Source organism: Staurois parvus, unplaced genomic scaffold, assembly GCF_062004578.1.
Source record: "Staurois parvus isolate SC_StPar_1 unplaced genomic scaffold, SC_StPar_1.0 ptg000636l, whole genome shotgun sequence".
Taxonomy (NCBI): domain Eukaryota; kingdom Metazoa; phylum Chordata; class Amphibia; order Anura; family Ranidae; genus Staurois; species Staurois parvus.
In genome coordinates this window covers 1,874,071-1,901,549 of record NW_028318432.1, presented here as the reverse complement: position 1 = coordinate 1,901,549, position 27,479 = coordinate 1,874,071, and the positions used below count along the sequence as shown (strand labels likewise).

Genomic DNA, 27,479 nt, shown 5'->3' with positions numbered 1-27,479 from the left:
TTATGTGTTCCCAATCACATAGGATAACTAAAAAATTCAAAAAAAGCTCACCTTTTAGATATTTTTTTTAGGAGAAGGTAATGGCAAACTGTACACATTTCTGAACAAATTCAGACTAATGCCGGCCATAGACGGGTCGAAAATCGACCGATTTTTCGGCTGATAAAAAAAAAATCGGCCGATTTTCGCACCGTTAGAGGGTTAATTGGTCGGCTATTTTTTGGGGGTTTTGCACATTTTTTTTTATCGGGCATGTTGGAAAATTGGTGGCCAATTTTCCCGGCAATGATGGGCAAATCGGCCGACCGGTTTACCGATAAAGAATCTGCGCATGAGCCGTGACCTGCAAGAAGAAGAAAAAGAAGAAGAAGGAGAAGAAGAAGAAGAAGAATTCCAGTCCGCTATTATATTTTATATGAAAACGTCTTGCGGTTGCAACAAATGTATCCATTTGTATCAAAATAAAAACAATGTAATCCAAATAATGTTTTACAATGTTTTTGTTTGGATACAAATGGATACATTTGTTGCAACAGCAAGACTTTTTCATAAAAACATTGTAATCCAAATAATGTATTACAATGGTTTTTTTTGGATACAGATGTTTTATTTGAATACAAATGGATACATTTGTTGCAACAGCAAGACTTTTTCATATAAAATATAATAGCAGACTGGAATTCTTCTTCTTGCTGTCACATTGTATGGTGTGCCCCCTGTCCCTGCAAGGGACAGAAGTTATGGGATTAATGCCAGCCGTAGATGGGCCAAAAATCAGCCAATAACGTTGGTAGTAACGTCATCCGATCAAACGACCGATTTTTCTTTTTTTAAAAAAAAAAAATCGGCCGATTTTTGACCTGTCTATGGCCTGCATAAGTCTGTCCCAATAGAAGGACTAAGGACAGGCTCAGCTTTGTCTCATTAACATACAATGGAGAGGTCCAGCTATTAACTGTTAAATGTTTGTTAGGGCAGACAGTAATAAAATCTAGTGTACAACCAATAATGAGATTTGCCAGCACAGTACAGGCAGGATTAAATATGGTAAACCTCATCCCCCTCATAAGCAAAAAGAACTAAGTAGGATGTTTCAGTGCTGAAGTTATCAGAAAGCATTTTAATATTTTTTTTTTCAAGTTATGCAATGTGAATGAGAACATGAAACAAATATAAAGTAGGCGTTATTCCAATGTGGCTGTAAATGTGGAAATGCACTTTGTATTGCAGACAGAGCATGCTGGGAGTTGTAGTTTTGCAGCTAATGAGTGACTAGTCAGCTGTATCTGAATCAGACAGATCAGCATGATTATAAGAGGCAGTGCCTATGATTTTTGCATCCTTTGGCCTTTTATTTTAATACCATTTTCCCCCCAAATCTTTGTGGTATCATACAGTAAAAATCCCAATTTTACTGTACATATATTAGTGAAAGGAATTTTTATTTTTTAATATTTTGGAATAGAATGGGTTAAGACAAGGAAACCTGCTGCCCCTAAAACGTTGCTGCCTTAGTCAGTGGCCTACATCATCTTTCTGTAAATCCAGGCTTGATAACAGATGAAGGCCACATCATTGCTGATGATACAAACCCCATAAAGAGAACATGTCTATGCATCACTTCACACACACAGCACAATGCACTGCACACACAATACAGTGTACCCGGTACATACCAAAACCATCTGTCATGGCCAGGCAATAATGAAGAGGAGAATGGGATAAACCAACACCATCACGAGGAACACATAGAAATGGAGATAACATGATGAGGAACATTTGGAAAAACTCTTCTTAAGGTGTTGCTTGTATTGTCCAATCAGAACAGCTGTTCATTTTTAATGTGCACTAGGAAATGACAGCTGGAATTTTACTGGATATGACATCCATGACGGGCAACAATGTTTTTTTTTTCAAAATTGTGTTTTCAAAAATGTCCTCAATGAATGGATCATAGGTGAAATAAAAGCTGGAGCTATGGATTAACTCTAGGCTCTTCTTGTAAGAGAAAACCATCAGCAAGAGAAATACAGAACCTCCTACAAAAAATGTTAGCTGCCTGGCTGACTCCAGTTTTATTAGCTCGAGTCACTAATCAGGAACGTGTATGCAGATCAAAAGGCCAAGTGAAGTCAGAACTCCATAGTCTTGTTCTGTGTCATTGACGCAAAATACTAAAGCTTCATAATCAGTATGAAATCCTCATTACAGAGGTCCTTCATGGAGGAAATTCCATCATGGAGGAAAATAATCTGCTGCCTCCGAAACCTTCCTGTCACAGATGAGCTGCTTTGAAAGTCAAAAATGCAAAGCGTGCATCTAAGCCCCACCCCTACACATTCCAATTGGCTCATCATTATGATGGGCAGCCTCACTGGCCAAAAAGGTTGTTTTGCCATTTTCTAGTTCCCAACCCTCATGACAGTTTCAAGGTCACCTTTGGATCTCCAAGGTTGGTGCACCTTGGGATCCACTTAACCATTTAAAGTGGTTGTAAACCTCAGACATAAAATATGAACAAAGCATATCCCTCTATAGTGTGTCCTTGTCTCAATTAAGAGCAATAAGTGTCATGTTTGTTGTCTGCTTGTTCCTCTGCTCTCAGCATGAGTAATTTCTGAGAAGTTTACCTGACTCCAAGAGAAAAATGGTGACGGGGAGGAACATCCAGCAGATTGACAGCCTCAACTCTGTTCCTGTGTGCTGTGTGGAGGGGGGGGGTGTCTATTCCCTCCAATCAGCTCTCAGAGTTCTCCTCACTGATCTCTCTGAACTCTCAGACAATGTTTATAAATTTTGCACTTTAAATTGATTTAGAGAAGAGAAGACTGCAGATGGACAGGTACAACTTATGTAGGAGGATTTGTTTCATCTCTGTGCATCACCTGAGGCCAGTCACATCACTGGGTATATGTAAGGGATTACACCCATTTAAATTACATTATAGAGGCTACACATATATAGTTGTCCTGTTAGTTTGGTTTAGATTTGATTAAGGAGTAACTCCACTTTTGTTGGGAAAAAAAACATTCCCCTCTGGGAGATCTATGTACACTGCAGGGATTTTAACAAACTTTGTTACAGATTCCTACCTTTTTGTAATTCTGAACAAGCAGCTGTTTGCTTGTCTGTGTCCATGCAGAAAGTGAATCTGTATGGGAGTGGTTTTATAATGATCAATCAACTGCTGCACCTGCAGGGCTCTAATGAGGAAAATTGCAGGGTCTGCATCCCTTTAGATGTGATTTCCTATAGGGAGTATCTCACCAAAAATAATATTTTTGTTCGAGGGGATGCCAAAAATCTGACTTGTATCTTAGTGCAGATTTCTGGGAAAATCATTGAGCCAATCACACAAGCAGGAAATGACATTTCCAGGGGGCATTCTGTACACATCTCTGCATAGAACACCTACAGGTTTCCATATTGCATCACATTTTACTGAAAATTTTAGCACTGCAGATTGAAAAGGGAAAGGTCATTTTTAATAACATTCAAATACAATGACTTGAGTCGCAGTTGTAAACTCTGTATAAATTTTTTTTTTTCATTATTTGCTAATGGTTTTTGCCACGAAAGTGGAGTTACCCTTTAAGGTCCAGTTACCACAGTTTTTCCTGTCCACACATTTTAAAGAACAACACCCATATGGAGACACAAACAACATTATCTGACAAGGGAAGAATGAAGTTACATAGTTTATTAATGTATGCTGGATGTAGCACTCGAAGTCGAAATTGAAAAAAAAAAAACATTTACAATGGAAATGTTAAATGAATTAAATCCCTGGTGGTGTTTAAAGTACAGTTCATCAGTAATCACAATAGTTTCCTTAGGAAGTTATTAGTTGTGTGTAATACCAGATTTTACCAGCTGATGGTGCTGCAGGAAAATCTGTGACAGCTCCTGTCTATCATAAGAAAACCTAAACCCACAAAAAAAGGACTCATTAAAACTGAACCTAACCCTTGCAATGGGACTATATCTGCACTACGAGGATTAAATGGTTGTTTTTGTATAGGGTACCTTTAAATGCAGTTTTACTTACCTCACCCCTCGTTTCCACAGGCTTCATCCTTTTTCATTCCCCGAAGCTTCTTTTCTTCGGTCACACTCTATTGTCAGTCGCACTCAGGCGTCATCACATACAATGCTGGACCACCAGCCCTGCATTGTAAGTGAGGACACCAAGGGCCCGTCCACTACCTGGAATGTCGGAGGGAAGTGGAGGGTGACAGCTGGCTGGGGAGCAAAGTGTAAGGTAAGTAAAACTGCTTTTCAGTGGTACCTTAAAAATGAACATTTATCCCATGATGTGCACTCAGGGGCTTTGAGTCCAGAAGGTGGGGACTGCCAGATCTCAAAGAAAATCTACTTGAAAGTGCTTAGGCTCATTGTATTGAGCTATAACAATCACCTTAGATTGTACACCCCTTGAGGGTTAGGGACTGATATGAATGTACAATATATATGTAAAGTGCTGTGTAAATTGATGGCACTATATAAGCACCTATAATTAATAAATACATTATTTGCAATAACATAGCTACAGAGTTACATTGTTTGTCAGGTGGAGAAAAGACACACGTCCATTGAGTGCACCAAAAGACAAAAATACATTGAAATCCTGCATTTTCAGAAAACCTAAGCCTACACCTGATCCAGAGGAAGGCAAAAAAACCCTTATATGACATGCTTCAAATTTGTTAAATCTGTGTGAACAGGAAAAAAAATGCCTCCTGATTCTCTAAGGCAGTGGCCAGATATGTCCCTTTGCTTGCCTTTATCTGACCCTTGGAGCACCGTTCCTCCCACTGACACCAGCGATGGGGCATAATTCCTCCCACTAATATCAATGATAGGACACTATTCCTTCTACTAACCACAGGTGCTATAATAGTGTTTCCCGCTGACCACAAAGCCTGAAACATTGTCTACTCCTACTGATTCTGGGGCATGTTCTACTCCCACTGGCCACAGTCTGGTCTCCTAAAGTTTGAAGGTCAGTAAACTGGCCCTTTGTTTAGAGACCCCAGCTCTAAGGCATTCAGATATTGCTTGGATATTGCTTGGACTAACAATAGATTGTGTTATTTCTTTTAAATATTATCAGCCACTTATAATCTGTGCAAGTAGAAACACATCCATCAGTTCTGAAACAGTCTAAAGAGATGGCCAAAGCTAGCTTCTGTGGAAGTCTATTGGACATGTGTCAGGAATGCGGGTGTCACTAGAAGTGTGTGGACTGACACAGGGAAACGTAGGCTTCAGATATAGTAAATAATATAATTTATTAAGACTAACAATACAAACACAGTGCAAAACTAAACATAACACAGTGCAAACAAACTGAACCAAACCTCCAACAGATAACAAACATACAATACAAGAGTAGTCAGGAAGGCCGGGTCAGTAGCAAACGGGCAAACGGAGTACCATGAGCAGGCGGGAGAGTGGTCAGGACTAGCCGAGGTCAGTACAGGCAGAGTTCAGGCAGCGTCAGGACAGCAGAAACAGGATCAGGAAACCAGGGCCAAGCAAACAGTACAACAAGGTATTGTATAAGACTGCAGGTCTGGCCATCCCTTAAATACACCACCTGCAATCAGCCCCAGGTGATGGCTAATTGCCGAAGTGAGCCTCTGGTTGTTGAGAGCACCCGCTGGCCAGCCCTGGTACTGCAGCCCACAAGGCAGGTGAGTCCCACCACTATTGGCAAGTCCATTCCTGACAACATGGTTACAGTCATACTATAAAGAAGTCCTTATGCATACAACGGTTAAATCTCCAGGAGTTCCCCCCTGTACTTTGTAATGATTTTAAAGTGAATAGCTCTCCACCAAGTTTACCGCATGGACTATTTATGTAATAATACAAGATGATCATAGAAGTAAAAAAAGTAATAGTTGGCAGTTTTATTCCTTTATATGACCAGGCCCAGACATATCTGTTTCCACTCTATCACCTTCATTAGTAAATCATTCAGTACTGATCATCCTCTCATATACCAACAGATTGAAGCTTACAAAAATGTACTTGTAACTTTAAAGTGGATGGGGAAGTTCTGCTTTAAGGCCTTCTCCCCCGATCCTCATTAACAAAGGGCACCTTTTTTTTGAGGGGGGGGTACCTGCTTTTTACAGTTACCCATTCCCACTTCCGCCCAGGTCATCTAGACAATCCGAGTGGAAGGTCTCCTCCGAACATCCCTCTCCGCAGTCTTCTGGGTCATGTCCAGAGGTCCCAGAATACTTCGGGACCATTTACAAAGCGCAGTGCAGCTTGCGCATTTGCAATGAGCACCCGACTGTGAATCCACAAGCTGTCACAGTCGGGTGCCCTTAGTTAAGATGCCGCCGCCATGGACTAAAGAACAACTGGCTCGGGTGAAGACATAGCTGGATTCTGGCACAGGTGAGTGTGTGTTTAATAAAGGTCAGCAGCTATAGTTTTTATAGCTGTTGACTTTTAATTTCTAAAAATTAGACTGGAGCTCCTCTTTAGGAGAAACTGAACTGTGCAAGTTGTGTCCAAAATAAGGCAGGCAAAGGGCAAATGACTAGTCACCAGTATTGCTTGTGGTTTCTTTGCAGCTGATCTTTTGCCATTACTGACGTGTCATGCTTTGTTCTGCAATGTGTCTCTGTATGGAGGCAGCCAACTTGGTGGAAGCAGGGCTTTGCATCCTCATGTCAGTGCCTCCAGCAAGGAGCACATTGAACAGCACAGTAGTGTTTACTAAATCTCATTCTAGATTTGGTGGAGCTAGCAGTTGGAGGCAGCAGTGCCTTAGATGTCACAATGCAGATATAAAAATGTAGGTACAGGAGTGCCTAGGCACACACACAAAGTAGGAAGTACAATTATATTTTTTGAAGAATTTAAGAAAAAAAAGGCTAATTGTTAGGGTACAGTTTAGGCATGATTGGTATTTCTAGATGTTCCCTAGAAAATAGCAACTCTTCACTTTTTAAGGTCAACTTAAGGTTTGACTGGCCTTCAGATCAGTGTTTTTCAAACTTTGCGCAGTCACAGCATCCTTTGTAAGTATCCCCAATCCCAAGGCACTCCAGTCTAAAGTGTGTGTGTGTGTGTGTAAAAAGTAATATTTTACTTATTAATGGGAAAGCTGAGCCTGGAATGATGCACACAAATGCCTTGATAAAATTAACTTCACATCAGAAGCCCCCCCCCCCTCTAATTACTTCAACAGACCCCCCCCCATCATATCAGAGCTCCCTTCACATCAGAGTTCCCCCTTCATATCAGAGGCCCCCATCACTCCAGGGTCCCCACCTATATACTAGAGCCCCCATCACACCAGATTACTCCCATGACAGAGTCTCCCATCACATCAGATCCCCCCATCATTGAAGAATCCTCCATCACATGGTTCTCTCATCACATAAAAATTCCCCATCACAGAGCCCCCAATCACACAGTCCCCCCATCACACAATCCCCTCATCACAGACCCCCACAATCACACAGTCCCCCCATCAGAGGCCCTCCTACAGACACTGATTCAGGGCAAACTGGGTCCTGTGCTGGTGGCACCCAGGGGTACCCTTGGCTTTCTCTGTGTTCAATACCTTCTGAGTCACTGACTGAAATACAGTGAGGAACAGAAGTATTTGAACACCCTGCGATTTTGCAAGTTCTCCCACTTAGAAATCATGGAGGGGTCTGAAATTCACATTGTAGGTGCATTCCCACTCTGAGAGACAGAATATAAAAATAAATTCAGGAAATCACATTGTATGATTTATAAAGAATTTATTTGTCATCATCAAGTGGAGAAAATATGGCGCAGCAGTGACATTACCAAGAACTGGACGTCCCTCCAAAATTGATGAAAAAGACAAGAAGAAAACTGGTTTGGGAGGCTGCCTAGAGGCCTACAGCAACATTAAAGGAGCTGCAGGAATATCTGTCAAGTACTGGCTGTGTGGTACATGTGTCAACAATCTCCCGTATTCTTCATATGTCTGGGCTATGGGGTAGAGTGGCAAGACGGAAGCCTTTTCTTACAAAGAAAAACATCCAAGCCCGGCTAAATTTAGCAATAAACACATCTGAAGTCTCCCAAAAGCATGTGGGAAAATGTGTTATGGTCTGATGAAACCAAGGTTGAACTTTTTGGCCATAATTCCAAAAGATATGTTTGGCGCAAAAACAACACTGCACATCACCAAAAGAACACCATACCCAAAGTGAAGCATGGTGGTGGCAGCATCATGCTTTGGGGCTGTTTTTCTTCAGCTGGAACTGGGGCCTTAGTCAAGAATTATGAACAGTTCCAAATACCAGTCAATATTGGCACAAAACCTTCAGGCTTCTGCTAGAAAGCTGAACATGAAGAAGAACTTCATCTTTCAGCATGACAACGACCCAAAGCATATATCCAAATCAACAAAGGAATGGCTTCACCAGAAGAAGATTAAAGTTTTAGAATGGCCCAGCCAGAGCCCAGACCTGAATCTGATCAAAAATCTGTAGGGTGATCTGAAGAGGGCTGTGCACAGGAGATGCCGTCGCAATCTGACAAATTTGGAGTGTTTTAGCAAGGAAGAGTGGGCAAATATTGCCAAGTCAAGATGTGCCATGCTGATAGACTCATCCCCAAAAAGACTGAGTGCTGGAATCAAAAGGTGATTCAACAAAGTATTAGTTTAAGGGTGTGCACACTTATGCAACCATATTATTTTATGATTACCCTGCTTCCTCTTCCCAGCAGTGACACAGCAGCTCAGCTCACCCTGCTTCCTCTTCCCAGCAGTGACACAGCAACTCAGCTCACCCTGCTTCCTCTTCCCAACAGTGACACACAGCTCAACTCACCCTGCTTCCTCTTCCCAGCAGTGACACAGCAGCTGAGCTCACCCTGCTTCCTTTTCCCAGCAGTGACACAGCAACTCAGCTCACCCTGCTTCCTCTTTCCACCAGTGACATAGCAGCTCAGCTCACCCTGCTTCCTCTTTCCACCAGTGACATAGCAGCTCAGCTCACCCTGCTACCTCTTTCCACCAGTGACACAGCAGCTCAGCTCACCCTGCTTCCTCTTTCCACCAGTGACATAGCAGCTTAGCTCACCCTGCTTCCTCTTTCTACCAGTGACACAGCAGCTCAGCGCACACTGCTACCTCTTTCCACCAGTGACACAGCAGCTCTGCTCACCCTGCTTCCTCTTCCCAGCAGTTACACAGCAGCTCAGCGCACCCTGCTACCTCTTCCCAGTAGTGATACAGCAGCTCAGCTCACCCTACTACCTCTTCCCAGCAGTGGCACAGCAGCTCAGCTCACCCTGCTTCCTATTCCCAGCAGTTACACAGCAGCTCGGCGCACCCTGCTACCTCTTCCAAGCAGTGACACAGCAGCTCAGCTCACCCTACTACCTCTTCCCAGCAGTGACACAGCAGCTCAGCTCACGCTGCTTCTTCTTCTCAACAGTGACACAGCAGTTATTATAGTAATACCTAAGAGAAGGAACTCTGGAAGGAAGGAGCAGGGTGGGCTGAGCTGTTGAAAGAATGACTTGAACATTTGCTGTGAACTTTGAGGATGTACCTACCTTTCCAGTACTCCCCCCACTATGACACTATAACACTGGAGAGTCCTATGTAAGTTGAAATTTACACAGGTCTATGCACACTACCCCAGCCACATGTGACATCTGTCAGGCCTGATGACTGGTCACTCAGGCACATAGCACAGTACTGTGGGAAGACCACAAAACGCAACCCTAGTTCATCTGATAGGGAAGTTCTGGAGAAAGAAAATGTGAGGGATACACTCTATACCCGGATGAACATTCTAAGAAGTGTAACTGCAACAAAATGTATTAAATAAGAGTAGGAAAAGAAAATGCAACCCACCTAAACTTGATCGCGTATTGGATCTCTCTATGATTGCGTGTTTACTAGGATTATTTAATACTGAGCGTTTGGCAAGCGAGATGTCAGCAGTGACCCGTGTGATGGATATTCTGGAGAGAGAAAAAACGTAAGACAATGATTAAATTCAGCCTTGACACTGAAGTTCATAATACAACAATATCACAATAAGAGCTAATTAAAGGAACAGTCCACCCACACAGGAGGCTGCATGAAATGAACTTCAATTGCAGAATCAACAGGTATTTGTGGGACTTTGTAGAGGGAACTAAGCCGGCCATAGATTGATCGAACCTTGGCCGATTCAGCAGGGACCAGCTGAGTTTTGATTATGGGCTGGCTGATTGTACTAAAGTTAATTCATAGTTAGACTTCAATACAACCAGCCTGTCAGGGTTTTTCATGCAATCACTGCTGGCGGCTAAAGCCACCAGCAGTGATCATTGTGTTCTGCTGACGGGGAAGGCTTGCCGACGGCAGAACACAATAGCGCTTCGGGTGGGACTCCCCCATCAATACTGACTGTGTTGATAAGGGAATCAAGCAATTTTCTTTCCTTCTACCCGTTGTGGAAAAAAAGAAAATTGCATAATCTACAACCATGTCTATGAAGTCTGAATGAGATGTTTAAATCTGGCTACTGACAGCAGAGAAAGGTAAGCAACTTCATCATTTAGGTGAAAAAAGAAGGATACATCAGTACAAAACTGACTGTCACTTACCTCCCTTCAAATCTGTGTTTTAAAAAGTCAAACAAAGCTTTTTGCATCATATCTGTCACCTGCATGGAAACAAAACCAAAGACATGAGACACAGGCAGTGGTGTATTAATTCCGTGTGCTGCCCTAGGTAACACAAAATCGCACCCCCCTCAGCCAGGATTGGACTGTGGGGGAAAAAAAGAGCACCCAAAGAAATGTCACACAAACATGCAATTTGTGTGACATTTAAAGAGTAACTCCACTTTTGTTGAGAAAAAACATTCCCTCCTGGGTGATCTATGTACATTGCAGGGATTTTAACAAATTTTGTTGCAGATTCCCACCTTTTGTTATTCTAAAGAAATAGCTGTTTGTCTTTCTCCATAGAGAAAGATAATTATAATTATCAATCAGCTGCTGCACTTGCAGGGTTTGAATGAAGTGGCAGGGTCTGCATCCCTTTAGATATGATATCCCTTTGGGTGTATCTCCCCAAAAATGACATTTTTGTTGCAGGGGATTCCCAAAATCTGACTTGTATCTTAATGCAGACTTCTTGGAAAATCAGTGAGCCAATCACACAAGCAGGAAATTACATTTCTGGGGTTATTCTGGACACCGTCTGTGTAGAGAAGGCCTCCAGGCTGCCATATTATATTGAATTTTACAGAAAATGACACCACAGCAAATTGAAAACAAAAGACAATTTTTAATAAAATTCAATTACAATATGACTTGTGTAGCAATTGTATAGTTCTATTCAAAATAATAGCAGCCAGACATCACTAACCCGATCAATCACTGTTTTTGGTAGAAATGATATTTCTCCATGGCAAATAATTTACTAGCAGGTGTAGTAGAGTAATAGAAATCCAACAGACCCAACAGTCATGACATGCATGCTGCTGATTCTGTGTAATTGAAACACTAATTGAAAGGGGCATGTTCAAAATAATAGCTGTGTGGAGTTCTATTAGTGAGGTCATTCATTCTTTGAAAAACAGGTGGCAATTATTGCCCTTATTTAAGGAAGGAAGGCAGCAAATGTTGTACATGCTGGTTACAGTGCATTTCTCTCTGAAATTCTGAGGAAAATGGGTCGTTCCAGACATTGTTCAGAAGAACAGAGTACCTTGATTAAAAAGTTGATTGGAGAGGGGAAAACATATAAAGAAGTGCAGAAAATGATAGGCTGATCAGCTAAAATGATCGCAAATGCTTTAAAATGGCAACCAAAACCTGAAAGACGTGGAAGAAAGCGAAAAACTACCATTCGAATGGATAGAAGAATAGCCAAAATGGCAAGGACTCCGCCAACAATCAGCTCCAGGAAGATGAAAGAAGGTGTAAAGTTCCCTGTGAGGACTGTTACAATTAGAAGACGCCTATGTGAAGCCAAGCTATCTGCAAAGTCCCACTGTTGAAAAAAAGACGTGCTGAAGAGGTTACAATTTGCCAAAGAGCACATTGACTGGCCTAAAGAGAAATGACGCAAAATTTTGTGGACTGATGAAAGTAAGATTGTTCTTTTTGGGTCTAGTGGCCGGAGACAGTTTGTCAGACGACCCCCAAACACTGAATTCAAGCCACAGTACACTGTGAAGACAGTGAAGCATGGTGGTGCAAGCATCATGATATGGGGATGTTTCTCATACTACGGTGTTGGGCCTATTTATCGCATACCAGGGATCATGGATCAGTTTGAATACATCAGAATACTTGAAGAGGTCATGCTGCCTTATGCTGAAGAGGAAATGCCCTTGAAATGGGTGTTCCAACAAGACAACGACCCCAAACACATCAGTAAACGTGCAACATCTTGGTTGCACACCAACAAAATTGACGTTATGGAGTGGCCAGCCCAATCCCCGGATCTTAATCCAATAGAAAACTTGTGGGGTGACATCAAAAATGCAGTTTCTGAGGCAAAACCAAGAAATAGAGAAGAACTGTGGAATGTAGTCCAATCATCCTGGGCTGGAATACCTGATCACAGGTGCCAGAAGTTGGGTGACTCCATGCAACACAGATGTACAGCAGTTCTCAGAAACAGTGCTTATACAACTAAATATTCATTAAGTGATTCAAAGGAAAGCAAAATCTTCAAACATTTTTCAGTTTATATAGTGAATGTTTGAGTTTGTAAAGAAGAATACAAACACTGCTGTTTTTTTGAACAGTCTAATATTCACTTTTTTTCAATTTGTTTAGAGGAACAACACAAATTTGATATATTTTTCTTCATGTATTGATTTGGAATAGAATGTGTCGTGTTCCCAATGCATTTGTGTGTATGGAAATAAAAGCTATTAGAAGGATTTTGAGCTTTATTCACTTTTTTCAACACACTGCTATTATTTTGAACACAACTGTATATTCTATATTATTTTTTTTCTTTATTTGCTATTTTTTTCCCCATGAAAGTGGAGTTAACCTTTAACTGAATTCAGATCTCTGGCTCTGCATATCTAAGGCACTATGCTGCACCAAATATAACATTTCCTATGCCAATAGTCAGATTTGACAAAAATGAACAGCTCCTGTGGGTTTGATTTCAGTAACATGAAGTTAACCTCATCAATATATATAACTTTAACAAACTGAAGGTTCTTTATGTTTAATGGTGTGCACCTTACCTCATATCCTTTTAATGAAGGCCCCACTAGAACTACAGGTCTCATAGAAGGCACTACATCGTAAGGAGGAATGTGCTCTGTCTGTGCAAAAATGGGAACATGGTCAAACAGGTCATGTGAATGTTATTGTATCCTTATGGACTATAGCTATGGGATATTCCCAGAAGCGTGGCAATATTTGGTTAGCAGCTTGAAATAGGCAAAGCAAAGAGGTTTATGCTCCATCACAAAAGATCAATAGCACATATCTAACATTTTTCTGCATAATTCAATTCTCAACTAAAATGTAGATTTGTTTAATAGTGGATCAAAGCACTGAAATATCCCCCCACACCCAATGCCTAAAAAAGAATACACTATACAGCCAAAAGTTTGTAGACCCCGACCATCACACCTAGATGAGCTTGCTGGTCAACACATTTCAAAACTATGAGCAATAATAATATAGAGCTGGCCTGCTCCTGTGGGAAGGTTTTCCACAATATTTTGTAGGTTTTCCACAATATTTTATACCCGTTCAGCCATAAAAGCATTTTATGAGGTCAGGCATGGATGTTGGACAAGAAGACCTGGCTCACAATTGGGTGCACAAACTGTTGGTGCTATATATAAGTCCTGTATATTAATTCCAATCATATTCAATCGGGTTGAAGTCAGGGAGCTGGCATTGAGCACATGGTAAAAGTGCACAATTTTCCTTTTGTTTCAGAAGGCATCCACAAGAAAAAAAGCACAAGCTTAGTTTACACCTCTGTTCCATACCAAATCACTCAAAATATCATCAGTCTTTAGCCTCTAACGATGGAGATAACTCCTGAGCGTATTGACTGTTTATGTACCCAGTTTTTTCTGATAAATTCAAGACTTTTTAAATGATTGGAAAATGTCAAGCTTTTTCTTTTTTGGTGCTTTTCACCCACCGTTACAGCAGTCTGTAACTGTCTAAAATGTCTGTATGCTGTAGCATTAAAAGTACCATTCCCTGGAATCACCTAAACTCAATAATACATAGGGATGTTCACATACTTTGGCCATATAGTGAAGGTGTGACGGTCAAGTGTCCACGAATTGTTGGCAATAGTGTATAAAAACAGCATGAATTTACCTGACTACAAAGACCTTTGTAAAGATTATTTCAGATTGCTCACTGCATAGATACATAAGATAAATATTTGATTCTATTTAGGGCAACTCCTGGAATCAGGACTGAATAGAATGGGGACAGATCAGTAGAGTTTATCTCTCCTTTCCTGATCTTCTGATCCATTAATTGGGACCAGTGGTCTGCGCACCACGTTTTCATCAGTTGTTGGTTTCCCCTGACTGACACATTTGGTCTCCAAACTTTCTAAACAAAGGGCAAGTTTATTGTTCTTCAGACTTTGAGGGGGCCGAACTGTAGCCATTATGAGTAGAAAAGGCAAACAATGCCCATCATTGATATTAGGAAAAGGAGTAGTGCCCAATCATTGGTGGCAGTAGGAGGAATAGTGCCCCATCAATGGTGTCAGTGGGAGGAATAGTGCCTCATGAATGGTGTCAGTGGGAGGAATAGTGTCACAGCATTGGTATCAGTGGGTGGAATGCTTCGTCCTTGGTGTCAGTGAAAGGAACAGTGCAGTGGAGGAATAGTGCCCCATTGTGGGTGTCAGTGAGAGAAATAGTGCCGCAGTTTAGAGACCACTTCATTAGAGTCTCAAATTGGGATATTCAATTTAGGCTACCTTCAGATCTTTGTGTGTCACTTTCCCAAAATACAGAGAAAGATGTGGCCCTTTAGCAGACACGTGGCTGTGCCAATAAGTATAGGTTCACATCTATGCATGTTGGGAATGCATTCAAAATCACATGCTTTCCAAAGACGCAGAGAAACACACTGAACTATAGTAAACATGCAGGTGTACCATTAATTGCTAATGGCATCCCCATGCATCTGCAAGTGCGTTCATTTTCATGAGCACACCACCACATGTGGCCCCAGCATCATGTGGTTTGGTGTGTTGTATTTTTGGAAGAGTTAGGGACTTCTTTTCTGCGTTTATCTTGCATAGGGCAGCCGACTGAAATGAATGGGTTGTCTTACTTTCTAAGCCTGGGAACAAACTGAAAACACACGGTAATGTGCATGGTAATGTGCATGTCGTACCTGTAGGTGAGAACCATGCTTAGTTGTTAAGGACACCCTACACATCTGCAAATGCACCAAACCTCATGGTGCCGCAGTACCATGAGGTTTGCTTCAGCACATTTTTGGAAAAGAGTCAGGGACTTCTTATACATGTTTCTCGCATATAGGGCAGTCCATTGAAATGAATCGGCTTCCTTACACGCCACACATGAAAAATGCACCGGAATGTGTCTGTGCTTGGTCGCACCTGTAAGTGTGAGCCAAGCCTAAAGTATCAGAGGGAGCAGGGGCCCAGAGGTGATTGTGGCTTCCATGTAACACTTTTTTCCTCCATTCCACCATCCCCTGCATGATGGAACTGCTGCGGTATATATTTTAATGAAAACCTGTCACCATGTAAAAATTATTCACTTGACAGAGTTGACAAAAAGCAAGAACCACAAAGTGCCTTTAAGTATCTTTGGTTTCTGATGCAAATCAGAGACTTCCTCTCAATTCCTGTTACCGATGCTGGACAGGAACTGACAGGAAATCATATCAATGGGACATAGTTAGCAAAAATTAAACTGACAGGTGTTTTAACCCTTCCTACTCTATGTAAAAATAAAAAAACAAGTTTGGGCTATACATATACTTTAGGTATACTGCATTAAAAGATTAAATTAAACATTTTTATTCAGGGCTCTTGTGGTAATCAGAATCCCTATTATCAGAAAAAATAGTTGAGGACTGATATCTTGCCAAAACCTCTAATATTTTAATTAAAATATTACATACATAATGCCATTTTGTTTGTAAAATTTGTTGTGAAATTGTTAAAACTCCTGTCAGGCTTCTTTAACTGTAGTCTGGGCCTCCACTGGCAAGATTCACCCTCTCTATTTGTCCTCGTGCCCGATACAAAAATTGGTGAAAATCCAAAACCGTTCCAGTTCTCATTGGCACAGGTGATATGGGAAAATATTCCAATGGGGTCACCTGTACTAGTGGTAACTGCCTAAAAGGGGAATTTCTCCTTGCTTTAGAAAGAATTCCTTCTACTTCCTCTTCTGTCTCTGGGACAGGAAGTAAAAGGGAATCTCCTCGACAGGTGACAGACAGGTTGTCTTAACCATCCACTACTCTATCCAAATCTAAAAAAAAGTTTTGACTTTAGCCATATATAGAGACCATATAAAAAAAGTTAAATTGAAATGAAAATCAAAGCAATCAATACAAAGTTATACTATGTAAAAGAATATAACATACAATTTCTAGTCCTTCTACAGGAAAATGCCTAGTTTTCCAGACCACACTATCCATGCATGAAGCTTTATTAAATAGTCTTCAATCATATCATCTTAATTAAATAAACAATTTATTACAGAAAATCTTACAAAGGAAGTGAAATAGAGATACATTTGTCTGCAATGGATAATATACTTATACTGACGACAAAGAGAAGTTAGACAGACAAACAGAAACCATTGGCAGATAATGTACTTAAAGCACAGGAAGCAATGAAAGGCAATATAAAATCATTTGTTAGATAGGTCTGTTCTGTGTACAGAAGCCACTGGCATCATAAGATGTTATTGCTACATGAAGCAGAATCATTAAAAGAATTCAAGCATTCATATTAATAAACCCCTGACAACAAAATTTTGGAAAAATTTTAGACTGGTTGCTATGGTTTACTGCAGAATCTTGTCCCTCATTGCTCTGTGTTAGTAAATAAAAATATTTGCTCAAGTCACCGTAAACCACTCTAAACCTAACCTAAGACCTAAACTAACCTCTAACACTAAACTAACCCCTGCAGTCAAATATTCCTGTGCCAGGATGTGGGCACTGTATGATCCTGGCACAAGGCTTCCATTGCTGGCAATTATGTGAGTGGTACTCTACTCTGAGGCTGCACTGACACTGCAAACATTCTGGCCTTCCGTGCTGAGACTCTCTTTCACAAGACCACAAAGCCTTGCTTGAGGTTCCAGCGCTGGGAATTCTACACTGCATGACCTTGGCATGAGGCTGCTGCCCAGAGAGGCATAGCAAATAATATTCTGCTCCAATGCCATGCTGACCAAATCATACTGGCCTTCTAAACTGGGATCATATTATCAAAAAGCATGAAGGAACTCATGCCAACATCACAATTGATACCAATATTTAGGAACTACATTTTTGTGGTGGGACTTTTAAGGCACCAATGTATACCAACATTTTTGACTCAGAATATATATTAGATAACAGAACCTTCATTCCTCATACAAGAAGTTGAAGTTGCACACTCTGTTCCATCAAACATCACAATGCTAACAGATCTTGCAAGACATAAGACGTTATTCTTATGGAAAATCCAATGTGTGTTGAAGCTTCTTCAGGGACAGGGTTGCCAGCTGTCCATAAAGTTACGGACAGTCTGTAAATTTTAACCCATTTATGGGCTGTCCGTAAATGTCACTTGCGGACAGTGGCCACCCCAGAGACCAGACCCCAGCCCTCATCATGGCTGGAGCCTGTGGGGACTCCCACCACCACACCACTGTAAGCACTGCCACACGGAGTCCAGGAGACTAAACCCCTGCACAAACCATCCACCCACGGCTGCTATGTGATATCCACACTTGAGGACTGAGGAGGCACAGCAGTTACCAGACAAGAGCAGCAGTGCCCGGTGAGATTTTAAAGAATCACAGATGTGCGCAATCTCTGGCAATTTCCTGTATCCTGTCCACAGCCTCTAACCATCTCCTGTATCATGTCCGCAGCCTCTAACCATCTCTTGTATCCTGTCCGCAGTCTATAACCACTTCTTGTATCATGTTCCCAACCTCTAACCATCTCCTGTATCCTGTCCAAAGCCTCTACCCATCTCCTGTATCATGTCTGCAGCCTCTAACCATTTCCTGTATCCTGTTCGCAGCCTCTAACCATCTCCTGTATCCTGTCCACAGCATCTAATCGTCTCATGTATCATGTTTGCAGCCTCTAACCAATTCCTGTATCCTATCCGCAGCCTCTAACCATCTCCTGTCCACTGTCTCTAATCATCTCCTGTATCCTGTCCGCAGCCTCTAACCATCTCCTGTATCATGTCCGCAACCTCTAACCATCTCCTGTATCATGTCCGCAGCCTCTAACTATCTCTTGTATCCTGTCTGCAGCCTCTAACCATCTCCTGTATCCTGTCTGCAGCCTCTAACCATCTCCCGTATCCTGTCTGCAGCCTCTAAACATCTGTATCCTGTCTGCAGCCTCTAGCAATCTCTTGTATCCTGTCCGCTGTCTCTAATCATCTTCTGTATCCTTTCTGCAGTCTCTAACCATCTCCTGTTTCCTGTCCGCAGTCTTTAACCATCTCCTGTAGCCTGTCCACAGCCTTTAACCATCTCTTGTATCATGTCCACAATCTCTGACCATTTCTTGTCTTTTATCATGTCTGCAGTCTCTGAGGGAGAGCCTGGAGAGGAGTCAAGAGTGGGAGCGCCACCAAGACAGGGGTCACAAGAGGAGTCAGATGTGTGAGGACTGTGGAGAGGAGAATACAGGATGTAACCAGAGCCGCCAAGCTGGAGCTCAGAGAGGACCATCTGACTGAGTCTTGCATGGTGCACCTGAGAGGGGGTCAGTGACCGTGCCGCAAGGCCAGTCTGACTGGAGGTCACTGGTGTAAGGGGGTAATGTAAGGGGGGGCACTGATATAAAAGTTCCCCCTTATATCAGTAACCCCCCTTGCCTTAGTGTATTCACTCTACAAAAGGTGGTCTTGCACTGTAAGGGAGAATCCAGCAGACTGATGTAAGGGGGAACTCTGTGCTGGCTGGGTAATATTAACCTGACCTTCATGTATTTGGAGAAATATGTTTTTTTATTTTTGTTGTAACCTAAACACATTGCTAATAGCACTAGCTATGTATTTGTAGCTTACATATTGATATTTGCACCATTTGGCACCTAAAACGGACATTTTATGCACTTGTTTTAAGTGTCAGTAAAAATGTGGCTCTGTCAGTAAATTTCATGACTTTGGTCAGTAAACAAAATTGGTACTGTTTCTAAATTTTTGGAGTCCTGTCAGTAAATTTCACTTCAGGGGGTTTCACTGTTCAAGGGGTAAAGAGAACATAAAGAGTATCAATTTGTAGATTTAGTCAGCCACACACTAAAGCAACTGTCTGCTCTCTGTGATCTGTTCCCACCCCATCTCCCAAATTTTTGTACAATAAAAATTGAAGGTTTTTTTTTTATCTAACATACAACTTGTGTCAGAAATGTTGGTATACGTTGGGGCCAAAAAAGTCCCATCACAAAAATTTAGTTCTAAATATTGAACTGGGATCTTCTGTGGCAAGATCACACAGCTCTGCACCAAGTTATATGGGTATGGGATCCCAGAACCATAAGAGGTTGGTTCACAGTTTTGAATGGTATGGCCCTATAATGCCATTTGCTGGTGCATATACTTCAGCATATACTTGTTGCATAGTAGGCACTGTATATAAAAAAGGAGGTTTAGAAATTATTGGCATTATTTATTTTTTACACAAAGGAATAGTGGCTGCTTGGAACATACTTCTAGCAGCAGTGGTGAGTCTAACAACAGGAAGTCAATTAAACTTGAACTCTGGGCTACAGAAAACTAACAGTCACAGTGGGTCCCCCCCTGCAGTGCAAGGGTTAAATTGTTGTTTTGACTAGGGGGGTAGGAATAAAGTGAAATAATTACCTCATTTCATGCTCCCATAGGCTTCCTCCTCTTTGGTCTTGCATTGTATCTAAGGATTCTGAAGGCCCACCTTCATCCCAGGAACGTTGGACAGCAAAAGGAGGGCACTGAATGCCAAAGGGACGAGGATTAAAGTAAGTAATTTACATTAATCATCATCTCCTGAACAAAATGAGCATTTAATCTGGACAACTCAGAGTTCAGCTTTAAATACGGCTTGGAATAAACGTATCCCTAGGACAAAAATGGTAAAAGTAAAAGAGTAGACTCCATGGACCATTTGACCTTGTTCTACCATCCATGTTCTACGCTTCTATGCCTTAGATGATAGGTTTCCTTCTGTAGGCAGCAGTAGATACATAGCATCTGGGATGTGATGTGTATAAATGGGAAGCACCAGAGCTTTGGACTTTTTTTCTTATTCTCATACATGAATTCTATAATCTTCACACAACAGTTTAGGCAATATTGCCTATCTATGGTACTTCTGGATGACCCACTCTATGAAGGAGCCAGCTCAACTCTGTACTCATGATGCCAGTGGCTAGGCAAACTCTTCACCCATGTCACAGTGAACTTACCGATTTTTGCTTCTGTTTAGCTACAAGCAGCATGAAAGAGAAACAAAGAACAACAAAGGCATGCATGTTATTGACAAGTCGAAAGACAGACATTTAACAGGACTTGCAATGTGTAACAAGGAGCAGCAGAGCAGATGGCGAGCGTCACACCGGAGCTGGTTACCTTCTTAAAAAAAGGCATTCTTTTCTCTTTGGAGAGGGGTGATGTTACACTGTTTACACTGGGTTTAGGGGAGCGGTGGTTGGCTGGGATATCAAGCTCTTCTGCCTCTAAGCCAGTGGCATCTAAGTCTATAGCTATATACAGACAAACCATGTACAGTTATCAGGTGGGGAAACAGAGGGCATTGGATGACAGTTATACAATTTTACCTGAAAAGGAAAGGTCAGAAACAAGTTAACTTAAAGGCGTTTTCCAGTTTCCAAAAGCATGGAGGCTTGCATAGCTAATGCAGTAGCATACGGACTTGTATGTTTTTGTCCCTGTGTAGATTAAAGCTGTATTAAACCCACAAAAAATGTAATATAATGCAGCTTACTAATCGCGAGATGTGGTGCGTGCATTCATTTTCTTTTTTAAGCTTTCTTTTTCTCACCTGGTGAACTGGCCAGTAACAAATGTCCTGTATTAGAGTGCCTCCACACAGAGATACATTAACAAATTGAAGCCAAACTCCAACTAACACATTATAAGCAGTTACAGCAACCGTTTTTTATATTGGGATAAAGGTTTTGCATCAATAAATAAAAGCTGGTCATTGTAAGCACCCCTGTCACTGTTAAATGGTTTGTATCATCCCTATAATTGCTACCTTTGCATAACAGCTTGTTCTTTTGAAAAACAACAGACTTACTCAGCAGATCACTAGGTAAAAATAAAGAAAAGAAAGTCTAAAAAAGTAAACTAATGTAGCTATCACATCTAAGAATTGGTAAGCTGGAATATAATAAATGTTTTCTTTTGGGTTTAATACCAATTTAAAAATGGCAGCCATGCATAGAGCTATCAAAGCAAACAATACAGCTGACTGAATATGAATATCCTGCAAACAATAGGAGGTGTAAGACTTAAAGCGCACCTTTTATTTGCCCATGCAGGGCCAAACAGGTACTTTTTCCTGCCCAGCAGTGCACACTCACCTTTCCTTCACTACCTCTTTGGTCCATTCAGCCATAGGGATTGAGTAAATTAGGCCCTGTGTAAGCTTAGAGTCACTCCATTCAGGGTTTATACTGTACAGGGCTGATGACTACCCATCCCCATATGACAGTGCTGGGCAATCATGAAGCACCAATTCTAACACATGGCGTGAACCACATGCTCCTCCACACCTAGAAATACCAGGTATATTCTTCACTGGCAGGGGTAGAAATAATGGTAAGTGTGTACCGATTGCTGGGGAAGGGCCATTAAAGCCAACTTGTTGTTTTGCCCTGTATCGACATAAATTAAAATAAAACAGGTGCCCCTGCTGACATGTTGAAGGTGCAGGCTTCAGGTCTGTCATCTTGATTCTTACTTTAATTTTTATTGACTCACTGTCCTGGAACAAGAATATGTACGTTGTATATCAAATGTCAGACACCTAAACACACATGCATGCTCCAGGTCAGTGACCCACTAAGAAGCAAGGATCAGAATAACAGCCCAACAGCATGCTCTCAGAGCACCGGCAGCTCCCATTTTCCTGTTATAACTAATTCCCTTAAAATATAGGAGGTGCTGAAAGAACTCTAAAATGTTTACCCATCTTGGAGGGCATTTATGGAGCCTAGGCACATTACCAAATGCCAAGCCATTTGGTCTTTTGACCGTCTGTTGAGGGATCTCACAGCAGTGGGAGGGGCTGTGATGTCACTTTAGATGAACTTTAAAGTGATTTTGTTGCTAAAATGAGATCCTTGCTAAAGGTCCTCCCAGTAAAGAGCAAGTAAATATTAACTTTTCCCGCTGCCTGCACTGAAAATCACCACTTTAAACTGATCTCCTGAAGTTTAGAAATTGACACTTCTCGAAGTGTTATCTCCAGCTTCCCTCAGTGGCTCATCCCACCAACCTCTGTATCACTACAGGATACAAAAAAAATTACTTTTACTGTCTATACTTTCTACAATCACTGTCTCCTTTCACCAAAATTTGTGATTTCAACATAATTTGTGATTCTTGACTTTCTAAAGTATAGGCTGCCCCTCCTCCCAAACAGCTAATGGCTGTATAACAGTATGATTCCCAGTGGAGTAGCAGGGAGCAGGAAAAGTCCGATGCTGCTTTTTATATAAGGAATCATTCTCTAAAATCTGACATGGTAGTTGTTCCATGGACATTCAAAGTACTCTGTGGAAAGACCCAAGGTGAAAAAAAAGAAAACAAATGGATGTCTTTAATTTACACAGCTCAGGTTTTTGCAATGCAGTCTGTATATAACAAATAAAATATTTTTTATAGATTTCAGTTTTTCTGGGTAGACAATATTGGTCAAATCTGGAAGGCCCCTTTAAGTAACATTGAAGAGCTGATTTATGCAAATTGGAGCAAAAGATGAGCTTTCGGCTAAGGAAATCAATTTTAATTGGCCAACTCTCTCTCCAGGTTTATTTCCAATTTCCATATATCACACAGTACCATAAAAAATAGTAAAACTATAACAAGTATAAATAAAATAGTACACATCAGTTTGTGGCCATGAAAATAGACTTGCATTGTTCATAATGACATTATACCAAAGAAAGACACATATCTGGATTCCAAGATCAAGAAAGGTATATGTGGGACAAAGTCTGCTATACATGGGAAAACAGCAGGATCTATACTCTGGAGTGCTTCGGACTTGTCATGTCCTGCAAATTTCACTGTCATTTGGACTCTTAAACCTAAAATACTGTATATTTTGCTTTGGCTGTCTAAGGGTATCAACCTGTAGAGCATTATACAGAGGAGAAGGGTTAGAACTTCTGAGGACATTTTGTTGCTGTCAGTGTTTTCCTACCCTGGTGACAACTGATAATAGAGACCATAAGTGAGAGAAAATCAACCCAATGTATTCACAGACAGGAATATAAACCTGATAGATATTTTAACTCCTCTGATATCTATCCAATAACTAAAGTTTAAAAAAAAAAATATTTGGCTAGATTTATGTTTCAAATTATTTTGCACCAGACTACACCATTTCAAAATCAGAAAATAGGAGCAGATCACTAGACATGCCCTATGGAAGGAGACTGCTAACAGAACTTCATGGAGTAAGTTTTCCACAGCAACCTTACAAGAAGAGATAACCAGAAGAAAATTGTCAGGAAACTGCCAGGGGAATCTTATACAAGGACACTGCTAAGGGACCCTTTTGAGAGGTGATTGCTAAAGGATCATTATGTGATTACCAGAGGTGAATGGTAAAGGAGGCTGACATAGGAATGAGAAGATTGTTGTAGCAACCTTGTAGGAGGGGATAGCTACTGGAGCAGCAAACATTATGATAATGTTTGCTGACTACTGGGAGTTGACTACTGCAACTCCCTCCTCACTGGCCTACCCAAGTGCAGGCTCTCCCCGCTCCAGACCATCCTGAACTCAGCTGCCAGACTCATCCACCTCACCACCCGCTCCACCTCTGCCACCCCCCTCTGCCTCTCCCTCCACTGGCTCCCGATTGCCCAATGCATCAAATTTAAACTCCTAACCCTGACCTACAAAGCCGTTCACAACACTGCCCCTGACTACCTCACCAACCTCATCACCAAGTACCACCCTACCCGTACCCTTCGCTCCTCACAGGACCTCCTTCTATCCTGCTCCCTGGTCTCCTCCTCCCATGCACGACTGCAGGACTTCTCCAGGTCCTCCCCCATCCTCTGGAACTCACTGCCCCAATCCATCAGACTGTCGCCTTCCCTATTCACATTCAGGCGCTCCCTCAAAACCCATCTCTTCAGGGAAGCCTACCCCACCCTCACCTAACGGCCATCCTCCCTCATTCCTCCCACCACTTCATCCCCCTCAGCCACTTCCTACTGTACCTTTACCCCCTCCCTCCTAGATTGTAAGCTCGTAAGAGTAGGGCCCTCTTACCCCTCGTACGTTGTTTGTTGTTGTTGTACTGTGCCATGTATTGTCCCCCCTATTGTACAGCGCTGAGCAAACCCTTTGGCGCTATATAAACTCGTAGTAATAATAATAATAATAATGATAATGGCAATCATATTGGAGGAGACTGACCACAGAGGTGAGCACATTGGATCTTGAAAATTAGTATTTCTTACCAGATGATGGTGGAGTTGATCTTCTAGAGCTAGGTACCACATCACCCAAACTGGAAGAGGAATTTCCTCCGGTTTTACTGGTGAGAAAGAGATGATTAAACCGTTTACTACTGTTGTAAAAAAGATAGTGAATGTACACAATCGATGAAGATTCTTACAGCACTGGATAAGAGCAGTGAACATGCAAAATTTTAACAATAGTAAGCTATCTTCACTTTCCACCCAAAACCCCATTTTGATGAAGGCAATCCTAAAATGTGGCTTGTTGGTTCTAATTGTTTATTTTATTAAAAGCCTAAAGTGTATTTCTAGGCAAAACCTTTTCTTGTTTTGAATAGCGCCAGGAAAGGTAACATATTCTATCAAATTGTTATTGCTCTCTTGATCCCCATTGGGGAATTCCCCAATCTGTTTGTCCTGATGACTACTGTCACCAAAACAGCAAGTGGGAGGAAATCCACAATTTTCAAGTTGTCCCTGAATAAAAGGTAACGGGAAACCTTCCAATGCCACGGATGTCATTCAACCCAGAAGCGCACCGCCACTGGATTGCAAAGTAGTGAGTCTGTTGGGACCAGGGCTGGAGAAGTGGTGAATATTGCATTCACAGCTGCTTTTTTTTCACCTTCTACAAGACAATTTATTTTTATATTTTTACTAAAACCTGGAGTTGATTTTTTTTAAAAGTATGGCCTACGGTTATTTTGTTGCAGTGGTCAATCAATCTATAAAAATACTTAACAATTTTAATTGTTATTGCATTTAGTATGTGACACTTTTCTATACTTTGTGTCTATGTCACACTCTCCACTACAGCCTGATGATGTCAGCATAGAGTAAGAATTGGTAGATTCCATTGCATCACTAGATCCCACAGCATCATTAGTTTCCATTAGATCCTATTTCATCATTGGAAGTGCCCATTTATCTGTACTACCTGTACTCTCCACAAAGGCAAGAATTAGAATGTCTGGACACCACAAAAACATTGTTGTAGTTTTGTTGTAAAATATTATGGGGTTATATAACATGGATGCTTTAGAAATCATTTTCTTTAAATGAAAAGCAGGCACATCTTTGCATAAAGCGATTGCTTTGCTATTACATGAATGAAGCTGTTTGGCATCTCAACGTTACAGACTTGCCAAATTCCGGAATACCAAAGCATCCAAAAATAATCCCATCTTAATAGAGGTCTCTGAACTTCTCTTGAAAATTCATGTAAGTTCTGTATGGGAAAAACAGACTGCTGTAACAATATGATAATTACAATATCCACAAAAACTTCCAATAATTATGTTTTCTCATTCTATCCACGACATTTTTTTTTGTTGGAAAATAGTTTTTTATTGAGATTTTCCAGATAAATTAAACAATAAATTGAGAAAAACAGATACGTGTCACACCTCAATTTGTTATGAATTAGAGCTTTTCAGTCAAGGTATGAGTATGCATGACCAAAATACTGTATAGTTACATGTGATTAACAGACAGAGCAGTAGGTAACATCTAATAATCCTGAACAATATCTAGGCGATATACATTTTCTCAACATGCCCTGATCTGGAGGCCGGCAATTATATTTTAAGACCCAATTTAACCTCCCTTCTAATTTGTTAGCATACAGCAGGATAACAAACTCAACAATTTAATCGTAATCATAACCAAAGTCCTAGCGCTAACTTTCACACAAATCCAGGATATATTTGACAAAACCTAAAACATACTGTAGATCCACTAAGAGTGTCCTTGTGCCCCAATAATATCCGGAAAAGGGACCTTCAGATTTTTTTAATGAAGTATATAAGTGAGCAGAGAGCTTGCATTTTGTAGAGGTATTTGGACGAAATGTCCCCAAGAAATCTCCCCAAAGTGTGAGGAAATCCAAGTCTGACAGCTGTCACTGGAGGCATTATGAGGAATAAACACCTACTGATCCAGCCAGAAATCTATTGAGCCTCTCACTTCCTGTAATGAACTGACAACCCTTCCTTTGCTATACAGAAATTTCATGCAGTGTTGTCAGCCCTGTGTGAGTTCAGGCATGGATGTATCATGGGATAAAAGTATGCATGGCATATTCTATTGGCACATATATATATATATATATATATATATATATATACACATGCTTTTATGGATTTTTTTACACGTCTTTATGGATTATAAGGATCTTTGTATACTTATTTGTTGTTTTTGTTCACTTGAGTCTATCTGAGAAGGGCGGCACATATGAGCTTTGTCCCCGCCTCTGGGCGAGGGGGTGATGGCCCACTTGTAACACTTGGACTTAATATCAAACCATTTATAAAGAGGGTACAGCTACTGTGTATACTGGCTCTGAGGAAGAGGCAAGTCCTCGAAACGTTTCCTATGTGGAAAGCCATACCATGCAGACTGGACAGTGCTGTTCTTTATGATGAGCTTTTATACATTTGTCCTTTGTGAGTATATCACCTATTATTTTTATCAATAAATGTTATTTAAGGTAATGCACTAGACCGGTGCGCCCTCTATTTGTTTTCTTTGTATCCAGTGTTTGGACTCCCCCCGTCCTTTGAGGGCAGCAA

General features: G+C 41.1%; 1 protein-coding gene across 9 annotated transcripts in view; it reads right to left on the bottom strand.

Annotated features, from left to right (window-relative positions):
- CACNB2 (calcium voltage-gated channel auxiliary subunit beta 2) overlaps positions 1-27,479 on the bottom strand; it is a 402,461-nt gene that overhangs the window by 24,950 nt on the left and 350,032 nt on the right. For 6 of the 9 annotated variants that reach the window (XM_089693718.1, XM_089693719.1, XM_089693724.1 and 3 more), the window contains 5 exons: positions 24,910-24,986; positions 20,813-20,946; positions 13,230-13,310; positions 10,615-10,673; positions 9,875-9,984 (listed from right to left, as the gene is read on the bottom strand). In XM_089693718.1, coding sequence (XP_089549844.1) covers positions 9,875-9,984; positions 10,615-10,673; positions 13,230-13,310; positions 20,813-20,946; positions 24,910-24,986 — 461 coding nt within the window. Of the gene's footprint in view, positions 1-9,874; positions 9,985-10,614; positions 10,674-13,229; positions 13,311-20,649; positions 20,670-20,812; positions 20,947-24,909; positions 24,987-27,479 lie in introns of all 9 variants that reach the window. The other 3 variants (XM_089693722.1, XM_089693723.1, XM_089693726.1) reach the window with 1 other exon arrangement.